The sequence below is a fragment of the Perissodus microlepis genome, chromosome 22 (assembly GCF_051167445.1).
Source record: "Perissodus microlepis isolate ML-2025 ecotype Zambia chromosome 22, ASM5116744v1, whole genome shotgun sequence".
Classification (NCBI taxonomy): Eukaryota; Metazoa; Chordata; class Actinopteri; order Cichliformes; family Cichlidae; genus Perissodus; species Perissodus microlepis.
This window is the reverse complement of record NC_140481.1, coordinates 12,945,001-12,968,907: the sequence shown is the minus strand read 5'-3', so window position 1 is coordinate 12,968,907 and position 23,907 is coordinate 12,945,001. Positions and strand designations below refer to the sequence as shown.

Below are 23,907 nucleotides of genomic sequence, written 5' to 3'. Positions count from 1 at the left end.
TTCAGTAGCTCGTGTGCGGAGCAATCTGTTGCACGTAAAAGAACTGACACTAGAGGGAGATATACAATTATAAACAGCGTTTCAGGCCTCAGAGAGATGGGTGATTGCATAGTAAGTTTAGGACTGAAAAGAGGAAAAGGTAGACTTTTCCTTTTCAGGTCAGCTCGCTGGATGTAGATGGAAGCAACATATATCTTTGCATAAATATTTTGCATGTTGAATATATGGGTTATCACGTAAGCAGAAGAGTATAAATGGATGGATAGATAACTACATTAAATGTGGATAAACAAACATATGAATGAGCTGGCTTTTAATTAAAACAACTAAACTATCTCTGATGCGTGACTGGAGGCGATTCAACAGTCTATACTTTTCGAAACAAAACGGTTCTTGTAGCCAATCCAAAATGTGCTTAGATAAGAATAAAATCTATTTTTAAAAAACAGCCCATGAGTACAGGGGTAATATGGTGTTATTACTTGCTGGAACTGTCGTCACCATGGTGAGCTGTCATCAGTCAACCGGATTCTTCTTACGTCGTACTGACGTCAGACCATCCATGCTGCATTCGTGTGATCCCGCTAATTCTGGCTCAGTGACCGCAGATACAACCTGATGCACATACATGTGCTGTTATAGAGAGAAGTAATAGAAGATATGAAAAGTTACCTACACTAAAGCAAAGTGAGGAACGATCTTGAAGCTAATCCCTTCAGATGTTGCCATGCATGTCACTTAAAATTTATTCCAGTTTCCGCTTCCTGATAGTTATATTGGTGACGAGGAAACACTCAAACAAACAAGAAAAATATGCTAGGATGATCTGGGATACACGCGTCTGTCGTTTAAAGTTTTCCGAGGTTTGCAGATTTCTCAGGTGGCCCTCATTTTGTTGACTATTAACTCTCACTGTCTGGTCTACATATTTCCGACGGTCCCTGAAGGTCTTGTACAAACTGAGGAGGAGGCTCCTCCCCGACAACAGTTCCCGACCTCCGACGAGATCTCAGGCTGCCACACTAAAGAGGAACAAAAAGGCGATCTGACAGCGCTTTCTGCACTCCCTCCACTTTCTCCGGGGTAGTCACGGGATTTCAATGTTCAGCTTGCTCTTTGTAAGTACTCAATGACTAAAAGATCTAAGGAAACCTCTGGGAACTTCTTTCTGCCTCGATTGAATGTAATTCTAGTGCTATAGATCCGCTAGAGCCCACTGAAAAGTTGAGTTCCATATGTTAGGTGATCGCCACACTGCCGGGCAGCCAAAGTAAGTTGCATGAGGGGTCGTCCGAGAATAGTGTCCAGTATGTAGCCACGTTAATGGTAGCTCGCAGAGCAAAGCTTAAGACGGTTTAATCGTGTGCTACAATCGGTTTTGAAAATCCCGTTAAAGGTATGAATGTTCATTCTCACTGCCTCAGATATCCGTGATATCCACACTTGAGTTAATTACCTTTGTCTTGATTGTTGCAGTGCTGCTGGTCTAAAAGATTGCTGCTAAAAGCAAAGTGCGTTAGCTAGCCCGCTAGCTAACATAGCTGCGTTAGCTTGCTATCGCGGCTATGGCTATTTCCCTAAAGAAGAAAATCGCTGACTAGTATTAGGACTACTAACACGACTATGTCATAGCTTGTGTTTTTCTTTTAGAACAGGATACGTTTAGTTGTATTCATAACGTGGTGTTTTCTAAACTGACCGTCGTTCGGAATACCACAAGTGCTAGCGCTACCTTAGCGCTACACGGTGCAAGGGTGTACAGGTTACCGTAGAATTTCTTCTGAACAACGTGTATCATATTGGCAATGAATACTTGTGTTAACGTTAACAATTGTCCTGGCTAGTAGTGCTACTGTTATGTGTATAAGATGCTTAAGTTATTTGTAGTTGTGAAAAGCTGCGTGGTAACTATATGGCGACTAAGCTAGCCAGCTGCCTTCCGCCCTTTGTGACAAAATCTTGACCTGCAGTATAGTAGTTCACCCATATGCTAAAGGCCAATTGCCAGGCTGACGGGTTGATTTTTTTTTTTTCTTAAACCGACAAACGATATGTCATGTCTGTTTATGTTTGTCGTCGCGGCTACTGGACTGGATTGTCGTGCTCCTTGTCTTTATTGCTGGCTGTCTGGTTGGAGTCGGAAAATTTGCTCGGCTTCAACGAAAAAAGGAGAGAAAAAAATGGCCAAACTGGAGTTAGGTGGGTCTATAATTTAGCCTCGTCTGGTTTCCTAAAACAGAAAGCGCCCAACCATTTAGCCATGTGGGTTGAAGTGAAATGAGGAAATGCATTTCGGGAGGAAGTTGACTAGAGCAGCTGTGACACTAAAGGCCGCGGCACATTCCCATGCCTCTCAGTTTTCAATTTATGACCTTCCACTGATTTGAGGCTCCCCTCTGGTAGTAAATTCTAGTGGGCGGCTAATACAAGCGAATAGCCACCCTACCAACAGGGCGGATGAGTCAATCAGTAACTGGTGTAACAGGTAAGCTAATTATATACTCCCGATTATGAGTCACTGCAAGGTGACCTGGTTTGCCTGTTGATAGGATGAGGTGAGTGATTGCATTCAGGAAAACAAGCTAAGGGAATGTTGGGACACTACAACAGAAATAATAGAAAGTTGCAGTGAGTAATGTAATCGTACTATCAAATTGAGGTAATCAATAAGGTCTATACTCTTGCTTCATAAAAGGTTAGACTTTCACAACTTCAGTATTGTAGTGCTTTGCAGTCTTTAGACTCCACTGGCATTTTATTCTTTGTGGAAGTAGGTCATTTGAACAGATGACCCGCTTTATTTTGTAGCTAATTGACACATGATGCTCTGGCCAATCTAGAAATAGCAACTCTCACTCAATCTGCTTATATAGCACATCCCTCAGCTAAAGTCAGCCCTATACTGCTGGGGTGGGCACTCATTTTTGTGATCCGACTCTGCAAGGCAAACTTCTATTACCTGTAACCTTTGTAAGCCAAACTTGAATTATCCTTATTTGAGTTTTGCTATTTTCTCAGCTAAATCAAACTTGTTGTTTAAAGATTGAATATGCTGGTTGGTTGCTAATTTATGCCTACTAGGAACAAAGAAAATGCCCTGTGACAAGATGGGAAGTTCTCAGCCTTGGTTACTGTAACTGTGAAAGGTGAACCCAGTGTGCAGTAACTTGATATCAGCCTACAAAGGAGTGTTACTGGGGGAGAAGAACACCTATGTTGTAGCCTGCTGGCTTTCAGCCCATCAAGCCACAGGGGGGTGACTGAGTGTTGAAAGGTAGAGCAGAGGAGGCCATTCCATACTGACTGCTTTAACAGATTTTAAAATTTAGCTACTGTCCATATCTGTGGTGGGAATGGAACACGAAGTTTTTGGTTTTACAATGGGCTCACTCCTATCTTTGGCTGCAGTAGAAGTTGTTTTGAAATTGGTATAAAGTGGCAAGCTAAGATTAGTTGGCCACTGTTTGTGCTACCTCTTTTCAAAGCGATTAAGTGAAGCCCATATGTAGTTACGCATTAGTGGGCACCTTTTTGTGAGTAGCTCGTTTATTTCAAAGTGTGTGGATTAATGAATCATGCAGTGATCGGCACAGTGTTTACTGTTGTTGCCACAGTGTTGGGATAAAGCAAAGGCGCAGGCTCAGTGGCACTGGCAGCGTTTCACAGATTGACACCTCTCCTAGATTGCTGTTGCAGGGGGTTTCTGCTGAAACTATAGCAACAGGTAGGAATAGGATCCTCCTTTGTTTTTTGTGTTTACACCTGCCTTGTTTAGCTACAGCTGTCAGAGCTGCAGTTAACAGGGGAACACTGAGTTCTGTGCCAGAACATGCAATAGTAATATGTGTTATTGTTGTTTGAGCAGCTGTGTGTAGGTGCTTGCTTTCTCAGATTTTAAAAACTGTGCTATTTTTGAAGCAGTGGTGTTCTAGACAACAAACCCTCTGTTTGCCCATTGCCTAGGTGTTTTTTGTTTTGTTTTGTTTTTGTGTGTGTGTTACTTGCACCCCCCCACCCCGTGAGTGCCTCTCGCAAACTAGTGTGTTCATTGTGGCTATAATCTCAAAAAGATGGATTTGCTACCATGAGCTAAATTGAGATCATAAGGTGTTTTACGGTTCTGTTAAGGGCTGTTGGTTTTTAGTTTAAAAAAAAAAAAAGTTCCTTGATGACAGCATATAAACAAGCGTTAATTCTCATTATTGCTGCACTCTTAGGTCTTCTTTAGCTTTACTTTGTGAGCATTTACTAAGCACCATTGCTCCTTTTTGATTTCTTATCAAGACACACCATATTCCCCGCAAGAGCACTTGTTGCTACCACAGGGATAATTGTTGATATGGCAACAGGCATCCCCTGATGCTGCTGTCAGAAGGCAGTTGGTTTCCAAATGTCAGAAGAATTGATGTTGTGGTGGGATCAGCACCTCCCGGCAAAAATGCGAGCAGACATTCTCTTTACTGGCTCGGTCTGTTGCTGAGCGTTGGTCTCGGCACAGAAACTGACTTCTAGACAGTCCTGGAAGTTTACTTTTCTTAATGTTGGGTTATTTTCTATTTTTATTTTTTAAAATTGTAAATCTGTCATGAATTGACTCTTGCACATATCAATTATAGCTAAATGAACCCATAAGCCTGGCACACTTGTAAACAAGAACCATTGTGCCTTTAAACAACAAGGCAGTTAACTTCTACAGGAGCAGCTGTCAGTTATTTGCTAGAGTGGAAGTAATTGTTAGCTGGAATGTTGAAGGAACACCTTGTATTTTAACTTGCCCGTTCTTAAGGATGCACCAATTGTGAAAGTCTGTTATTTGTTTACCCATATATGCTAGAGGGGGGGAAAATCATCACAATCAAAATGAAATGAAGATTTTTTTTTTATCTGTATTTTTCCGTGTCTATATTAGCTCTTATTTTGGAACTCTGTATATTGAATTGACTGAAACTAGAAGCTTTCACTGTTCTCGGCAGTCTTAGAGTTATACTTAATCGGTCTTTGGTTACTGTCACATTAAGCAATAAAATTAATAAGAAATGCATTATTGTGAATATTTAAGGCCTTCCCCATTTCCAGAAAAGGAAGTAAAAAGTGTGCATATATATTTGTAGATTTAGAAATGGTCAGCACAAAACAGCCTCACTATTTGTGGACCAACAATTAGGGAGGCCAGTGGCGGCTTACACTTATCAATAGCTACATGGTCTGCATACTAGCTGTGTGGCCAGTATGCAGAAGATGTGACCACAGCAAATGTTCAGAACTTTGTCCAGCAAGAAGGGGTAGATGTTTGTAATCATTAAAAAAGTCACTATAGAAATAATTTGGTATTGATTGTTGTAATTGCTGTGCTGTGATTTTATTTATTTATTTATTTTATTTTATTTTTTTGGCACCCTCCGGTGATCCCTCAGAGAAAATGAGTCAACATTTTGCTTCTGATACACGGCAAAAAAATTTGCCAAATCGAGTGACAGTGTTGCTCAATTAGGAACAGTGAGGTAAGTGAGACTGTTTACTGCGTCATGATTCTAAATTAAAGGAATATGAGATTAGGTTTCTGTGTGTTTAAAAGAAAGAGGGAAAAAAAAAAGGTGAACAATTGAATTCCAGAATTGAAAACCGAACAAATACTTAAAAAATAATTCCATGAATAGTTGACTCTTTGGCTACAGCACTTTAGATTTCTTGTTAAAATGCGTCTTTAATGCTGACTTTCAGTGCGTAATTCACATGTTAGCTTGAAGGTCAAGGTGTGTCTCATTGCTGCTTTGTGTTCTGTCTGTGTTGAGAAATGTCATCCTGGAGCAGATTTAGGATTGTGAGATGAGATTATAACTTATCAAAGGCGCTCAGATGGCTCAATATAGTCCGGCGACCCATATTCCAAATCAAGCCAGAAAACTACTGCCTTGTCTTTGGAGACTGCAGTCATATTTGGTAATGGCAACTATGACACACATTACGGTTCTATTTACATAGTATATAATAAAGGTACTGAGGGTTTAGAGTTTTCTTGTAAACAAATGTGATTTTTGTATTTGGAATTGGTTATTGCTCCTCAAGTTTTCTGCAACCAAAACTCCAGTTTAACTTTAAAATGCAGGAGTGCAGATGGTGACGTCAGCCTGATGAATGCTGAACTTTGTAATCAGCATCTGAGTTGTTCTGAATGGATGAGTTCTAAAAGTCTTCCAGTGGTCAAAACTTCGGGAAAATGTGTAACGAATTTGGGTACAAACGGTTTAAAGTTTTCTGATCTGTAACTGGAACTCCCCACTAACGTTTTTTGCTAGTTCATATCTGTATGCACGCCATTAAAATTTGCTGTATTTTCTAGATCCAATGCTTGGATGCCTGCAGCATCCAAGCATTGGAGATTTTGTAAGTAGAAATCTCTGCGGTACCTCATTGTTGTTATTTACTATTTTTCAAACCATGGATTTTTCAGTTGGTAAGCTGGTCCACAATCCCAGTTGTAGATTTGGTGCTCCTGCCATTTGTATCTCAATCTTGCATCATTTGGTAACTTGCCCAGCCTTTGTTGACACACACGATTGGCACAAACACTTTATATTACCACCTTTTGTCTCTTTTATTAGTTTCCTTTGTGTATTTGCACTTTTAATTCTCATTGAAATCACAGGGAAAAAGTGTTTTTTGTTTAACATATAATTGGGCAGTCCTTTTTTTTTTTTTTTTTTTTTTTTTTTCCTATTTTGTGAAAACTGTGATTAAAAGTGGACCTAGGCCAATTATGTGAGGGTAGAACAGACCTTTGTTTAAATGTTTTCAACCTTTTCATTCCCATTTCTAAGGTGCTGAGCCCTGGTCTCTTTCAGTGTATTCCAGAGATGGATCAGTCTTTGCCCTCCCCCTCTAAGCTCTATCAGAAGCCTTTGATCGTTACACTGTTTATCTGTGCTCACTCAGAGGCAGCAAAGCAGTGTGATAAGTGGGCTTTGCCATGTGCAAGTGCATGTGTTGTGGGTGTTCGTCTGTTCATGGACATAGAAGGTGGGGGTTACATGTTCCCATACCTCCCTCTCTCGAACCCAGTTTACACAGACAAAAAAAGGCAGTACAGCAAGTTCCCTGCAGGAAGATTACCTCTTGTGCTTTAGGGCTACAGAGAGCTAACCTGCTGTTCTGAATAGGGATTGGAAAGAGACTGCCCATTTATGACAATGTCTGCAAAATAATCTTGGCATTTAAAAGCAACACTGACAATTACACTTATATTTTTATTCAAATATCTTAAAACTCTCAGAAATATAAATGAGGAAATGCTCTTATAGAAACAATTCATATAGACTTGTACACCACAAGCTCTAAGGGCTATTGCACAGCAGTTATAATAAGCTCTGTTAAAAGTTACACCCGCTCACAACATAACATACTTGGCTGCCAGTAAGTAGATCTAATCAAGATGCAAAATAAGTAGACACGGCAGCTGCATTTGACATCCTCTTTTTTTTTTTTTTTTTTTTTTTTTAACTTTTGCTGTCACTGTTCTGAAAAATCACGAGTGTATTCTTTGTATGATTTGCAAGTTTTAAGAAGTAAAAATGCTTGTCCGCTTTTTAAAGGTCAGCAGTATTAGCGCTACTCTATACTAGAGTACCAAGCTTTACCAAGGTCCATGGTTTGTCAAGAGACACTTAATAAATGTGCTTAAGTTACTCCCAGCCATTAAAAATGTTTTAGTCAGTATTTGTGAGAATTAGATCAGAGTTGCTTTGGAAACCAGTCCATTTGACCAGTTAAGCAAATTTGTCGCTTGCCAGTTTAATCTGTTATAGCTTATCAGTAGTGATTTTTGTGATGTAATTACAAAGAGGAATTAGCTGATGTCTTGGTACTGTGAGTAGGGCTGCCACAAACGATTATTTTGATAGTCGACTAGTCACCGATTAATTTTGCGATTAGTCGACTAATCAGATCATCATCCATTGGACGTAAAACTACAGCTTATTGCACCAGCAGCATCTGCTCTTATATAACTATCATTAGCTTACAGCTTTAAGTGTTTAAGGTGCTAACTAAAAATAAAGACAAGATGATAGTTTATTAAATTTTAATGAAATTTGCAGATTGTTTCGGTGAAGTTTAATAAACTCCTTGCTATCTAAAATATAACAGGACACCGGAGTAAATTCTGGAGCATCTCACACTTCTGATAATCAGCTGTCTGCCAGACGTGTATTCAGCTGTGTAAAAACTATAACTTTGATCTCAGCCAAACAGATTTTCTCAGGAACAAATAAAATACTAAAAAAAGCCAAACAATAACATTTTTAAGTTATCTAAGTGACTTATATATGTTTAACCTGAGTAGCGAAAGACGGAGGTGGGTTTGAAGCCGGGAGTCCGGTGTTCTCACGGCTCTAGTGAGCCTTGCCCCGGCTCGCTATCGAGCTAGTGGGTAACAGACGTCTCTGAAAACGTAGGAGCGCTTTTAAAATTTGTGGTGTCTTGATAAACTGAGCAGATATTTGAGGTTTACACAGCTACATTCTCGCCTGAAAATATGTTAAACGTTTATTTTGTGACCCAGAAAGAATAATAAGAGTAATATTAAAACTAACTAGCTGCCGCCATTGTTGGAAACTGAGCTGGGCTGCGCTATGAATTCTGGGACAGAGCTACTTCTTCTTCTTCGGGGTTTAACGGCAGCTGGCATCCTTGTACATGCAGTGCTGCCATCTTCTGTTTCAGTCCGTTATTACACTCTTAAATCCTACTACTTATTCCTGCGTCTTTTGTGATCTTACAAAGCTTCAAAGGATGCGTCGACTATTAAATTAGTCGTCGACGATTTTGATAGTCGACGTAATCGTGACTAGTCGACTAATCGTGGCAGCCCTAACTGTGAGTAAACAATGCAGCTTCTGTTCTACAGTATGTACGTCTAACCAGGTGTTTCTAAAGAAGACTGCTCTACGTTTGGAAAATATTACAGGATCACGGATTGTTTATGGTTCAGACAGACCAGCAGAATCGTGAGTTGTGCTTATGGAAATGATCTAGCTGTTAACCTGCAACCAGCCATCTTTCAGTTAACCAGTTCAGGGTCGCAGGGGGTGGGGGCATGCATTAAAGCCTGAAAATGGTTGGACAGCATCAGTGTCTGTCTGGTCTACTTTCAGTGGTTATTGTTGGGATAAATAGAAAAGTGCTGCCACAGTTTGAATGAGGTTAGATGGGCAGTTCTTGGAAAATGTGTAGTGACAGGTGATTATGATGTGAAGTCCCATGACTTACCTACATCAGTGTTGTTATTCTTGTTGTTTTCTATACTTATTAAGACCTAACAATGCATTTGTCTTTAAACATTACTTACTGGAAAATGCCTTGCCTAACCAGTATATCACCTTTCCCTAAAGGCTTAAATAAGAAACATACCAAAGCCATTTTAACCACTCCAACTGTAACAGGAAAACACCATCCTGTTTACCACCTTAGCATGATAATTATTTACAAACAAAGCAATTGCACTCTTTTAAAATGTATTTTCTAGATGTTTGTCACAATCATTTAAAAACGTACTGCTGCACTACTGCTATTATGCTAATGTTGCATCATGTCACCCAGTTATGGTGTATGATTTTTTTTTTTCTGTTTTTATTTTACTGTAAGGACTGTGTGTGAATGAGGAAACTATCCCAATCCTGAGTCATTTTTATCTCCCCAGAGTATTTGTCAGCGTTTATATTAACTACGCATTAGTCCAGTGATGAAATGAATCCATGCCATAACCATTTTATATGTATGCTTGAATAAAACTACTGATTCTACAGTTAAGAAGCATTGCTATAGAGTGATTAAATTAATGCGTGTCACAGTCATCTTTTTTAATTTGAGGTCCAGTATGGGCAGCTTTTGATGAATAGACTCTATTAATATTATAACAGTGCCTTAGCAATTGCATGATGATTAGCTACAGTACTAAAATATTAAGACAGATCTCTGATATTTATTTATTTTTTGTCTAAATGGGTTTTATTGAGTAATTTAAAAATATAATTAAGCAATCGATCCTAGACTTGAGTTATACAAGTTATACGTGGAGCCATATCAACCGCTATACAACTTAAATGCCTAGTTAGCACGTGCTAATGGGGCGAAAGCTGTAATATTTGAAGCATGCTCAGATAAGGAAATGCAAATGTATCAGAGTAACTGAGCTTCAAATATTTATGGCGATCAGGTGGCCTCTGATTTTAAAAAAAGAGGGGTTGGGGGTAGGGCTGGGCGATATGACCCAAAATTCATATCTCGATATTTTTTAGCTGGATGGCGATATAAGATATATATCTCGATATTTTTTTTTTAAAGCCATAAAGTAAGAACAAAAAGAGAGTTCTTAGTCAAAGCTGTGTCCCAGATGTCACACAGGCACTTTTATTAACATACAGCATAGATGTACATGAAAAAAAACTACTCAAAAATAAATTATGAGCATTTATTAAATAATAATGCTCCATAAATAAAAGAAAAGTATGTTGTTTTTGTCCATAACAAAAAGCTCACAATTGTGCAGTCAAAATGTAAACTAAAAGACGCTGAGCATAATAACAGACAGATTTCACAGCTGCTCTGTTCCCAACTTCTACTGCGTGACTGACAGCCTGGAGTTTGAAATCCGCTTCAGGTGCCATTTATGGTCCTTATACACACACAATACGGTAATATTACGTTGAAGCACAGTGCGTATTACAACGCGAGGCTCCTCGGTAGCCGTAATGCTCCGACAATCCATCAAGCGGTGCAGCTCCGTAGCTTACCAAAGTCGTACTAAAACAATTTTTGACAGATTGCTGAGCGCTGTGTTCCACATAAAATCGGTTCGCGGTCATCAAGCACAACCAGAATTCATAAATAAGGCGCGCTGTCAACTTTTGAGAAAATGAAAGGATTTTAGGCTGTGCAGCCCCTGTGGGCTGCATGGCGTTAGCGTGGTTAGCTCGTTAACACGTTGACGCCGTCCAGCCCCACGCACGGAGCGATGCGCAGTAACTCGTTAACGGAGATTTGCCGTGTTCATCTTGTCGCTGCCTGCAGGTGAAGCTATGGGGGAGGAGGGGGAGTTGTGTTCAGTGAAGGAGAGGCGGAGTAACGTTGCGTAGAGACAAAAGTGGACGAGAGGCAAACTTGTGGCTCCACAACTATAATTATAACGTATATATCGATATAAAGGATATGGTCACATCTTATATCTCATATAAAAAATATATCGATATTTTTAAAAACCTCGATATATCGCCCAGCCCTAGTGTGTGTATGTATGTATGTATGTATGTATATATATATATATATATATATATATATATATATATATATATATATATAAATAAATAAAAATTTTGTTCTCCTTCTGGGACAGTTGCTACACAGGTGCTAGACCTTTTGGCAGTTCATGTATTTTCAATACTGTTTGAAAATTAAAAGCATGTAAGCAAGTTTAGGTGAGATGAGATGTTTCAGTGAGTCTATAAACCCTTTAAAGAGGGTCTGCTGTGGCTTGAGGAGTCCAGCTGCTGGGCAGTCCTGAGGATAAATGTGTATCTGCTGGCTGACAGATTCATAGAGGGTCATTATTTAACCCAATCTATTTGTAGCCTGATGAAACCGTGGCAATCCACACACAGGTTTTAACAACAGGAATGTTTTCCTTTCCACTTGCTGTTAGCACTTTTACTTTTTGATGGAGAGAGGGAGAGCAGGTGCCTTTCCCTGAGGTTTAGTCGGGTTTTTAAAATGCCCATCTTTGCCTTTTTTTTTTTTTTTTTTTTTTTTTTTTTTTTTTTTTCTCCTTCAAACTAGACACACCACAGGTCTTTGTCACAATGTCTGTGCAGTGCCACTTTGACACAGGTAAACACAGACATGATCGGCTGTGATTCACATCCTGATTATAAGGATTCAAGGGCCGGCGATGTCTCAATCAGCCTGAAATCATCAAATGTTTTGTCCTGTTATTCTATCAATTCTCATGACGTATAATAACTCAGTGTTTTATTTACATCATTGTATTGTTTGTGTTATTACTTTTCAGTTGGTCAATTCAATTGATTAGATTTCTAATTCACTTTCCCATTGATTTCACCAAGTTGGTTAACTTTAACACCAGAATATCCTTAAGTGTTTTTCAACTAATGACACGTATTGTCCTATCAATATTTTGCTCTGCACTTAGTGCTGGTAGTACTAGGAAAAATGGCTTACGCATTGCTGTATAATCCAGCTTTGATACTCCAACCTCAACCCGCATGGCAGGTGAAGAAATGTTTTACTGTTCTCAGAAACGTTTTGAATGGGCGCGCACCAGTTCTTCCCACCTCCAGCCTGAGCCTCCTCTTTCTAAATCCCCAGGAGTGTGCAGCTCATGGGAGGCACAACAACAGTTTGGAATCACTATTGGAGTTCCCAGTGGAGTTTTTGCATACAGGCTGCCCTCCCTTAATACAGTCTTGTTCAAGCATGTCTGGGGATTTTGGTTTGTTTGTTACACTATGAAGGGGAAAAAAAAAAAGGGAATGGTGAGGCAAAAAGGGGGGTAGAAGCTGAACTAGAGTAGGGTTTTGTGGGGGGTGTTTGTTTTGTTTTTGTTTTTTTTTTTTTGTAGTTTTGTGCACATGTTTTCTTGCAGGCTTGCTTGCCTGTATGTCTTTGCTTTTTCAAGCGTGACTGATGACAAGGGCGTGTTGTGCTGCCCATTTCTTTTTAATGTTTGTACTGTTTGTTGAATACTTTGGTGACCTGTCATCATAACCTGTACTGACATGGGTATTGCGTTGTCCTTGGAATTATTAGAAAATGTTTTTTTTTTTTTTGTTTGTTTGTTTGTTCCTCCTCCCCCATTGTAGCACAAATTCTCAATCCACTGAATTAGTTTGATAGACACCATCATAAAATGCCAATGAAGCATTTTTTTTTTTTTTTTTTTTTTTTTTTTTTTTTTTGAACACGTACGTACATATGGAACAATTTCGGCATATCATTTGGGTCCTGCATGCTGGGGCTTCTTGTGTAATGGGCTTTATCTGGCACCTGCTGTGGCCCTTCAATTGAATTGGGATTTGAGGAGTTGGGGTAACCTGAGAAATTTTTGCAGCGTAGTGGAGCACATTGTTCTGCTAAAGGAAAAGGACCTGAGGTTTTCTGGTAGAATGTTTCATTGTAACAAGATGAACAAGCTTTAGTCTCCTGAAAATGGGGGGGGGAAAAAAACCCCTTTAACTACTTCTTCCTTTTTTTTTTTTTTTTTTTTTTTTTTTTTTTCCCCCTCTCCCGGTCCAGCTGGCAGGGTTATTTAAAAAAACAAAATAACAGGAAAAAACAGTCGTCATGCAGCTGCACCTGAAGGCTAGACCCATGTTTTTCATGATTGGTTTTTACCCAGCATGTGACATGTAAAATAAATGGAAGGGTGATTGATATAATATAGTATAATATTGGGGGAGCATATTTTGTTACAGTGTTAAATAAGTGGTCCATACGGTAAACATTTTCATCTTGGAAAACGGACAATCATCAAAGCTCGCTATGAATAACCATTACCTACTCTTGCTCCACATATGAGTTTGACACCCACCCACCCACAAGTAAACCAAAGGTCTGCAGGTAATTTGTAATTGGCTTAAGTGTATTTTTTTTAATTATTTATTTTATTTTTTTTTAGTTCTAAAAGTTGGGGGGGGTGTGTGCTAGTACGGCTGTTTGTATCAACTCCTTTCTCTCCCACTAAAGCATTAAGTTCTTGCTTTTTCATTCTTTATCTCTTTTTTTTTTTCCTTCTTAGCACTGACTTACAGTAACAGTAGTGCTGTAGTGAGTGTAGTGCTTTCTTCTTCATCTTGGGTTTTTGGTATGAACACTGTTAGGGCTGCTCCAGTTTGAGGTGACATACACCCACCCAGCCTATCGGTTGTATTGACGTCACTACTAGGAACCAGCTGGACCATTGGGCAGGCGTGATCCTCTGATTTATCTCAGCTAGTTTTTACCCATTGACTTTTTGTTTCTCTTCTGTACTCTTTTTGCTCTTTTCCCCTCTTGTTCTAATCTTGCTAATCTCTTGTTATGTCCTTACAGGATGTCTCTTCCAAATGACATCTTGCTGGCTTTCTTGGTACTATTTCTTTGTCTCTGTCCTCTTTGACATTTCCAAGTATCTTAGTTATCTTTTATTTGGCTCTCATGAAGGCCACAGGAATGTAGGCAGGTCTCTATGATACTTGGCTCCGGTTGTGCTCCTCCTGGTTCGTGGTTTCTCTACGTTTGTTTGCAGCTGTCAGTGCTTCTCAATCTTCTCGAGTTTCACATCAGTGCCTGTCATATCAGAGAGGTAAAGGGAGAATTTAGTACTTTGCTGTCAATACAAAGTGTCAGTATTGTATTTATATTTGTGAAGGCATTCTAAGAATGAGGTGGGTGCAGCAAGCATGTAGGTGAGTGTGTCAGAGCTTTTTTTTCCATTATCATTGCATGTTGCTGTCATGTCAGTAAACATGGTTTCCTCCAGCCTGCCCTCTCACCCTTTCCTTCTAACATGACAGGTGTGCTCCTGTGCTTTTCGACTTGGATCTCATGGCAAAAATTAGGCCTCAAGCTGCTTCAAGGCAGTACAGTCTGGTCATGCCCAGTCTGGCTCCAGACAAAGCGTCAGTAAAAGACTGAGAACCTAAGCTAACCTCAAACCACCAGACTGGGATGCATGTAAAACTAATATTTTTCACTATGGGGGGAGGATGTACTCAGACATTTTGTATAAAAAGTCTGTTTCGTCATTTGGTATTCCACTCTGTGTATTCCATGTCTCACTTCTGTGTGTTGATGTATTTGTCTTTCTAATTTTAGAGCAGCCCGCCTCACCCACTCCCTAAGCTTGTGGCTATCTACACTGTGTGTGTGTGTGTGTGTGTGTGTGTGTGTGTGTGTGTGTGTGTGTGTGTGGTAGTCCTGGTGGGAGAGTCATGGAGACGGGCCACCTGATAGCTATCAAGTGCCAACAAGAGCTTCTCACAGCTTTAGCTGTGCAGTTATGGAGTCTTGTTGCAGTAAAATCCTTAATATGGCGAAAGCCTTTTAATTAGCACTCCCACTGTAGCACTTTACTCTTCATGCACTTAAGCTGTGATAACTTCACAGCTGCCACCTGCAGCGTTTTATTGTTGATATTCTGAGCTTAGTTACCACTTATCTTGCACTACAGGATAATGCCATATTCATTTAGTTTGTTTTATGTCTGACTTGACTTCGTATTTCACCAGACAGTTTGATGAATCAAGCAAAAAAAAGAAAATGAGTTAGCAGCTGCAGGATACCCACACCCTGGTTCCCATTCTTTTGCCATTTTTATCACCTGTTTAGGTTTGCGTGTCCTTTTCTGTTCTGAGATACTGCAGTCCTTATCAGCTAATACTTGAACTCCTCGCTCTCTCGTCCTCACAGTCTTACTCGCTGTCTACCGTTGCTTTGCCTTAGTTACTCTTAAGAGGGTTCTGGTGAGGACCAATCGATTTGGGAAGTTCTTCCCATCCAGCCTCAATTGTTTTCCCCTGTTTCTTGCTCCAACAGCCCTGTTCCAACAGTGAACACGTGATGTTGAACAGGGCACCAAGGGAGCTTTCTCTGAGCCAATGTGTGGGCCTCTGCCTTTACTCAGTGACCTTTCTCCCAATTTAGAATATATGTTTATACATGGACACGCATGTGCAAAATGCCAGCTGTAAGCCCAAGTTCTTTATAATACTGTTTCTAGTATTCATAAAATAATCCAACATCTAGATAATTTAGTAATTTTTAGAATCTTAGTTAATACAATTTTTAAAAAGTAATGTTTGTTGATCATTTTGAATATGGTTCTCACATTTAGTAGGTGTTTTGGTCTGGTTTAAAAATGGCAATGAAATTTTATTTGCTTCATTTGCTGCCAATTTATACAAACAAAATGGTAAGTTCGTATTTGTAAATAAAATTGGGGTTAACCAGACAGGAAAAGCTTAGCATCATGAGCTCTGATGATTTCAGGCTGTCTTCACCTTCTAGAACTTTCTTTTTCTATTTTTATTACATATATCTATTTTGTGAAATTGTGTATGCTTCACTGTTTTGTGGCAGAGCAGCTGCAGAAAATGTTTAGCCTGTATTTAGCAAAATACAGGCTAAACATTTTTAGCCTGTTTTTTTTTAATTAGTAGTTTGTCCTAGCATTCTTACAACATTTCCATTAAGTTATACCAGCCATTCATGTCGAAGTGACTAGAGAGATCGCTAACACGCTTTCGGTCTACAGTTTGAAGGTTTTTCTGTCAACTGCTGCTCGTTTCCTGTGTGGTTAAACATACTTGGCTTGTACAAACACATTTGGTGTGTATCTCTGTGCATTTTTTTTCTTCTGTCTTCCTTGATCTAAGCAGTGCATAACTGCAGAACCAGTTTGCAAATTTCAACAGTAATTTGCATGCATTCCCGACAATGTTGTGATGGCAGACTGGGCAGCAGCTGGGCAGGCCCAGTGTTACCACAGTTTGCTTACTTCCTCTGAAAGGCTTAGTCAGAACTGGTGGCCAAAACATTTCTTCATCTTTTCGACTTTCCTGTTTATCTTCTGTTATGTAAGGCAATTTATGAATAGGTGACAAATAGCCATACCTGGCTATTTGTCACCTATTGGGTTTGAGTTGAAAGTTTGCATGTTTGCTGTCATTTGTTTGCACATCAAAGTTTAGAAGATTCAATACGGGACCTTTGCCTTTTTCACTCCCCCCCATTTTTTTTTTTTTCATTTATTTATTCTTTTGCTTTATGTACCTTATGTCAGAGACTTTCTGTGGTCTCAGGCCTGGAATTGCTTCCTGTGCCGACATCCCCTATAACGATGACGTTGGAATTCACCTTACGCTGCTCATTGTATTGTTGTTGTTTATTGATCACAAAGTGCTTTGTTAATAAAATATTCACAGAGGAAGAACTTATGAATGATCACTTAATAATTCATTTAAAAAGCACATGCACTGGTCTTATCTGCACAAACAAAGCTGCCTGTGTGTACTATTGACCGTACGGCACAAATAGAATCTAAATCAAATAGAAACGTACAAACAGAATAGCAGAAACGTAATAGATTTCTGTCAATCAACAAGTGAATTATGTAATCATTACAGCTCTAGGTAGTGAGTACGGTGAGAAGGGATTGCAACAAAAACATGAAGCGCCTGAATTTAGCTCGACTGAGACTGCATTTAGCGTAATACTTGCTGCTTAGCCACACCTCATGTTCTGCACCTGGCCCTGAGGTGCTTTAGTTCACATACACTTGTGTTAATTCTAAAATGGGGTTTCCCATCTGCCCCCCCCCCCCACACACACACACACACACACCTACACCTGTAACCCTTCTTGTGGCAGCATTTGGAACACAGACTGTATGAAGTCACTTGGTCCATCTGGGCAGCTATCCACAATTGCTTTTCATCTTTTTAGCATAAGCTGTCATTGTGGTGTCCTTGGTGTGTATTTGTGTGCGTGTCTGGTTCTTTTGTTCTTTGATGGAGTTTTTTTATTTCTTTTTTTTTTTTTTTTTTTTTTTTTTTTCAGTCTCTTAGTCTGCTCTCCTCCTTTTCAGTCAGGTTTCACAGGTGAAAAGCACATGCTAGCTGCCCCATCTCTCCACTTATCTGTCCTTTTCATTTCTGGAGGATTAGGAGCTGATGGGGGTAAAAAAAAACCTTAGAAGCCTGCCCGACTTTTGTCCAGGCTTCAGTTGTCAGATTGTAGCCATGCCACTCTCTTTTCTGTCGGGCTCAGTGGTGGTAATTAGAGGCATCACAGATGATCTTGGCCATCACACACCAACACACAGGCGCAAACAAAGTCAAGGCTGCTTTGAGTGCCATTGCAGCTGTTTCATGGGTTGACACACTTCTTGTGTAGTGGCGGTGTGGTTGATAGTACATATCAGGCTGGTTGACTTGAGACAGGCTAAAGATGGAAAAAGCTGTCACTCAATTTATTTAATATTTGAATCTATTATATAAAGCAGCTGAGAGTACAGAGTCTTGTTTCATTCAAAATAAGTTTTTATAAAAGGGGGAGCGTGGGATTGAAATGCTGGGGCTGTTTAAAGCTTTGGCCACCTGTTAATCCGCACCTTGTGACTACTGCCTGTGACATGGTGCTAAAGTCCGAGCCCTTTTTTCTTTAGCTAACGCACACACACACACACACACACACACGTGGTAGGTGTAGAGATAGTCAGCTCTTGCCTTTTTTGTTTTGTTTTTAAATGCTACCTCCCCACCTCTCTCTCATATTGCTCTGAGACGGTTCCAGCCAGTTTGTGGCGGCTGGGTTTAGACTGTCAAGGACTTGGCACAGTTCAGCTGACTGCTCCGTGGCCAGTTACAGGCCAGACATTACCTGTTCTGAAAGACACTCTTATGACGTGTCTGCACTCCATGCTGTGAATATTATTAGTTTTCCATTTCGGTGACGGGTGGTGAATTGACAGTGATGTAATCCAAAGGTGCTGTCATTTCACTGCAGGATTAACTGGCTGGAAGGTAGAAACAGTCATGATGGGGATTTTTGAGTGTCTATACACTGTTGTTGTGCTTTAGTTCTTTTAAAGCTACTTTTAGCTGCTTTGTTATTCACAGGGGGTCATCCCAGCAAGTAGCTCCACATGTTTGAGTTTTTAGCACCAGGTGACCTTCCTGATGCAGCCCCAGGGGATTTGTCTACCCCTGGAATCAAAAATAGGATCTTTTGCTTCTGTGAATGTGTAAACCTCTACATCATGGAACAACTTTTATGTTGCAAATTCCAGAAGTTGATATTTGAGAAGTGAAAACACTGACAACAACTACAAGCAGACCGCAGATCATGTTTCAGTTAATCAAGACTGAAATGTATGCCTTTAATTATTAGGGAAGTGAGCTTGTTGGCTAGACACTTCAGTAATGGTGGTGGTGTTGTTGGTTAGATTCAGAAATACTTGTTGGATTAACTAATGGTTTGTATGTATGAGTCTGGGCTCCTGGGTAGTCACCTGCCACCTGTGACTCTGTTATTGGGATTTGTAAATGAGTAATGTGGAAGAACAGATGCACAAACTAGTACACTGGCGTGTTATTTTTATCTAAATTGTTGTATGTAGTTTAATCTGGCATAGCCTAACTTCAGCAGAAGTGTGTGGCAGCTAACCTGCAAGGAAAGAGGCATGCTGGTGCTAGCACGGTTCACTTAACCACACTTGGTGAACTAATCTGACATTGTGCGTGTGAACAGTGTTGTGCAAGGCTGCAAAGTGCCACACATTTCAGCAGCTTTTAAAATGCTGTTGGAGGCACTGAAGAATGTGATCAGCAGTTTTGGTGGTTTCCGTAAAACATTTAACAATGTTTGAAGATGTTTAACTTTGACGTTTTTTAGTTTGTTGTTAATTAAAATCACTTGTTTAATGAAGTCATATATCCCTAGTTATTATAGAAAGCCTTTTTGATGGGGAGGAAAAATAATCTTGTATAAACTGAAATTCCAGATTTATATCTGGTTTATTAAAGGCTCCTTTAATCTGTACTGTTGTCCACCCAGTGCTCAAAAGTCAACATATATGGTATATTTAATCTCCGGACTAATAGTCAAATATAATCATGATATGCAAAATGTATTGTGGTTATTACTATTAATCAGCTGCAGATGTGCAAATTTAACAAGTATCATATTCTGTAACGACCTGAATCGGTGGCCTCCTGCTTGTGCAGACACTGGTTATCTGTTTGAAATAAATGGGTGCTGTTTGTGTGCGATTTCGTTACATTTAAGTCTCCCTTTCTGTGTTCTCTTCACAGGGTTTCTGTGTTGACTTGAGCCGTACCTATATGGCGTGTGTGAGCGGAGAGTTCTGCCAGGCACAGCACCTCACCTCTGTGGAGAAGTGAATCGGCCGCCCCCCGAGGGACTACGCTACCCAGAAACCCCCCTGACTGCCAGCGCACTAGGAACTGCTGAATTTTCCAAAGGCCCTCTGGGATATTGCGTAGCCCTTGGCCTGATTGCTCTGCCCTGTCCCAACCGATACGAAAAACCTTTGCTTTCTACTTTCTTCTTGAACAGCCAATCACAAACAGCTCTCCTGAATGGGGTAAACTGATTGGATGACTCCTGGATAGTCTCCTCATCTTCTTCTGTGTTATTATTTTTTTGTTATTAACTTTTTTTGGTTTTGTATTTTTTGTATTTTTCTTTTTTTTTCTTTTCTTTTTTTTTTTTTTTAAACATCCCAAAGTGTTGTGGACTAGTTTGTTTGTTTTTTTTCCTTTTCTTTTGTGTTATCCTTCTGTGTACATCATCCCATAGTGAATACCTGTTGTCCTCCTGAGCGACCCCCCTCCACGTGTTGTCATTTTTATTTATTCTACCCTACATGAAAACATACATTTCCTAGCAATTTTTTTGAGGGTTTTCTTTTCTTTCTTTTTTTTTTTTTTTTTTTTTTTTTTTTTTTTGCTGACTTCTGAGCCAAAAGTCGCTTTTGTTTTGTAAGAGTTTTGTATTGTAATTGTTTTTTAAAGCCGTCTCGCCAACATGAACCGCCCCGCTGCAGTTGAGATTGTCTACGAGTGCATGAGGTTCCTCATCACCCACAACCCCACCAATGCCACACTTAACAAGTTCACCGAGGTATGCTTACGTTTGTGTTATTGCTGTTTATCAGATTCCCAGGGCTCTGTCTCAAATGCACCCTTTCACGTTTTCTGACAGGAACTGAAAAAATTTGAGGTGAACACTCTGGTTAGAGTTTGTGATGCCACCTATGATAAGGCTCCAGTAGAGAAAGAGGGGATACAGGTCTTGGTAAGTGTTGACATACATTTTTGCGGCAGTCTCTTACTGGATGTTTGTGCTGTTCAACTAGGTTGTTTGATGACGATTGATGTTTTCTGCTTTAGGACTGGCCTTTTGATGATGGTGCCCCTCCTCCCACCCAGATCGTGGATAACTGGCTCAAGTTGCTCAACACCAAATTTCGAGAGCAACCCGGCTGCTGCATTGCCGTACACTGTGTGGCAGGCCTCGGACGGTATGTATGGTGTACAGTTGGCCTCCTTTTCACCAAAACCCTTTTTTCTTACGTGCCCAAATAACAGTCCTGCATGCAATAAATGAGAAATGTAGTGGTATGTTTTAAGTTAGAGGGTTAGAAGGTGGTTATTTGGGTCCATATCAAAGTGGCGGCAGAGATAACTGAGACATCTGTTCTCAAAGTTAGACGTGCCATTTCCAAGGCAGCAACACAGCCTGTCCCTTATGTAACGCAGCCCATTTGACCCAGTATCTCATCCTTTTGTTTTTTCCCGCCCTGTTAGTAATCTGGTTAGTGTGACCAGGGACCATTTCATTGCTGCGGTATTAACAGTAGCTCCAGAGAGATGTGGTCAGAGAAAGCATTCACTTGTTGTTTCTTCACTATTGATCACACAGCATTGGCTGGTCTTGCCTCTCACCCCCACCTCCAGAATTGAATCCTCAATACTCATTAGTGATTCATTTAGTAACTCAAATGATTGTCTCCTTTTTCTCCTCCTGTTAGAGATCATTTAAGCAGCTGATTGTGTTTTTACTGAGCACTATCATTAGTTACAACAGCCAGGCATTGGTTCTGGGGGGGAAGCTCTAGCTTTCGAATACATTCTATCTAGTTATGATCTTCCAGAGACGAAAATATGCACACTTCTTAGTCAGAAACCAGTGTGACAGTGAATTACAAACAAGTTATGCTGAATAACAACACAAAGTGTGAAAACAAATAAGGCATAAGCACATGACATGGGGGGTGTTTGTGTGAAAATGTCTTTCCTGACCACAAGTGCAGAGTTAGCCAATCTGCTCTCAATGGCTTCTAGCGTTTTGCATTGCTGTGGCATTCCAGAGACTTTCTAATTCCCAATATTGGTTAGACTGGCATTTTCTGACTGCGTCTCCTCTCCTTCTTTCCTGTACTTTGTTTACTGCAGTCATATGAGTTTTCTGCCTTGCAGTGTGATCTGCTTTACACAGGCTAACACTTAAGCCTTCAGTGTAGGAGGCAGCAGTTATGTGCCGCCTTTTAACAGAGTCCACACAACATTCTCACATTCTGTCTGTCTTGAATTGTATGTGAGAAAAAAGCCACTAAAACAACTGCTGTCAGCACTGAGCTCTAACCTGCCGAGTGGTCTGGAAAGTGTTTATGTTTGTCTTTTCTCACCCTATCTCCTGTTGTGAGAAAGGAGAAGCCTTTTACTGTAACTCATCAGTTATTTTTGTGTTTGAGGCTCAGGGTGTGAGCACAGTGCCCCAGCAGGGCAACAGTGAACTTGTGCACCCCTGTTGAGTTCCCAGGCCTCTTTTTCAGGTTTAAACGCCCCTTTCTCATTCCTTCACCGCCGTATTACTGTGGAACCATGTGACTCTTGGCATTTAATCTTCTCTTCTCCTTCTTTCTTCCTTGGATGCTCTGTCTGCTTGAACTGGTGGTCCACTGGATTTCTTCACCTCACAGAGCTCCAGTCTTGGTGGCCTTAGCCCTCATTGAGTGTGGGATGAAGTATGAGGATGCTGTGCAGTTCATAAGACAGTAAGTATACTCTTTGCTTTTGTACTAGACCCATAAAAGGAGGCCAAGTCTTATCAAAGATTATTGCCTTTTTAAGAGACTTGCAGTGTAAATCAGACACAAGGTGTGCTGATACTGAAAACTCAGACCTCATAAAAACATAAGAAATGATTAAATGCATTTAAGTTGGAGGGATTTAGAGTCATGGAACTTTTTTTTGTGCTAGGTGATATCACAGGTCTTTTTGGGAGGAAGGTGCTTTTTTTGTTTTTCCTTCCCTGGTTGGAAAGCTAATGCACTGTATTAGTGAGTTGGTTGACAGCATAGCAACATTTGGGCTATCAACAAAAAGTTGAAGGATGCTGTGAACAGAGCTATGGACTCGTGATAATCAGAGTTAAAAGGGACCTATTTTTATGCTGTTTTAATTGGGATAACCTGGCAAGTGAGGTGGACTGAAATGCCTGATTAATATGTGCTTTTCACCCACATTTACCAGCACGTGCTGCTCTGTGCCCAAAGATAGCATCCAGTAAACTATAACAATTCACTTGGTGGTTTTTCCTGTAATCTTGCTTAATCTTACTTTTTTGTGTTTGGATGGCCCAAGCAGTTGAAAGGAAATGTTAGCATGTTTTGTTTTATCCTTTTTTTTTTTTTTTTTTTTTTTTTTTTAAAAAGAGCTATTTGACATTAGCTGTGTAAATGACAGTCCTTCTTTAATGTATACTGTTTACATAGGTGTGTTGTGTTTGCTTTAAATATGCCAGTTGTGTGTGCTGCACCAAAACATCATGTGATCCCATCTAGACCAATGACAGTACACTTGAGTCACTGAGAAATTCCCACTTTTAGCCCTTACGCCGAAGTAGAAGATGGAGTTCTAGGAATTCAGAAGTACTAGTTCTGACTTGCTTGAAAATGCTTGTCAATCTTTTATAACGCCTGTAATCACCGTCATGTTTTAATGTGCTGCATTCTTTGTAGTCACGTTATTTAAAGAGCCTCTCCTTCTTTTCTGGTTTTCACAGGAAGAGACGTGGAGCCTTCAACTCCAAACAGCTTCTTTACCTCGAGAAATACAGACCCAAAATGCGTCTGCGGTTCAAGGATACCAATGGCCACAACTGCTGCGTGCAGTAGGCTGCCTGTCAGTGCGTCTTTCTTATGCACATCTAGTGGGGAATCTTCCGATAACGGGAGAGATTTAAAAAGAAAAAACAAAACAAAACACGGAGAGTGCTATCAGTAATTATTGTGATGATTTGTTAACACTGAGTCATGGTTAATTGAGAAGGAAG

At 40.1% G+C, this 23,907-nt stretch overlaps 1 protein-coding gene across 2 annotated transcripts in view; it reads left to right on the top strand.

The window, feature by feature from the left end:
- The first annotated feature begins 964 nt into the window (after positions 1-964).
- The window catches only part of ptp4a2b (protein tyrosine phosphatase 4A2b), a 23,968-nt gene continuing 1,025 nt past the window's right edge, over positions 965-23,907 (top strand). The window contains exons 1-7 of one of the 2 annotated variants that reach the window (XM_084919214.1): positions 965-1,118; positions 19,860-20,152; positions 20,583-20,691; positions 20,773-20,865; positions 20,961-21,091; positions 22,553-22,627; positions 23,638-23,907. The exon at positions 23,638-23,907 is cut by the window's right edge and continues 1,025 nt beyond it. In XM_084919214.1, coding sequence (XP_084775340.1) covers positions 20,148-20,152; positions 20,583-20,691; positions 20,773-20,865; positions 20,961-21,091; positions 22,553-22,627; positions 23,638-23,749 — 525 coding nt within the window. In that variant the 5' untranslated portion in view covers positions 965-1,118; positions 19,860-20,147 and the 3' untranslated portion in view covers positions 23,750-23,907. The other variant, XM_084919215.1, reaches the window with a different exon arrangement.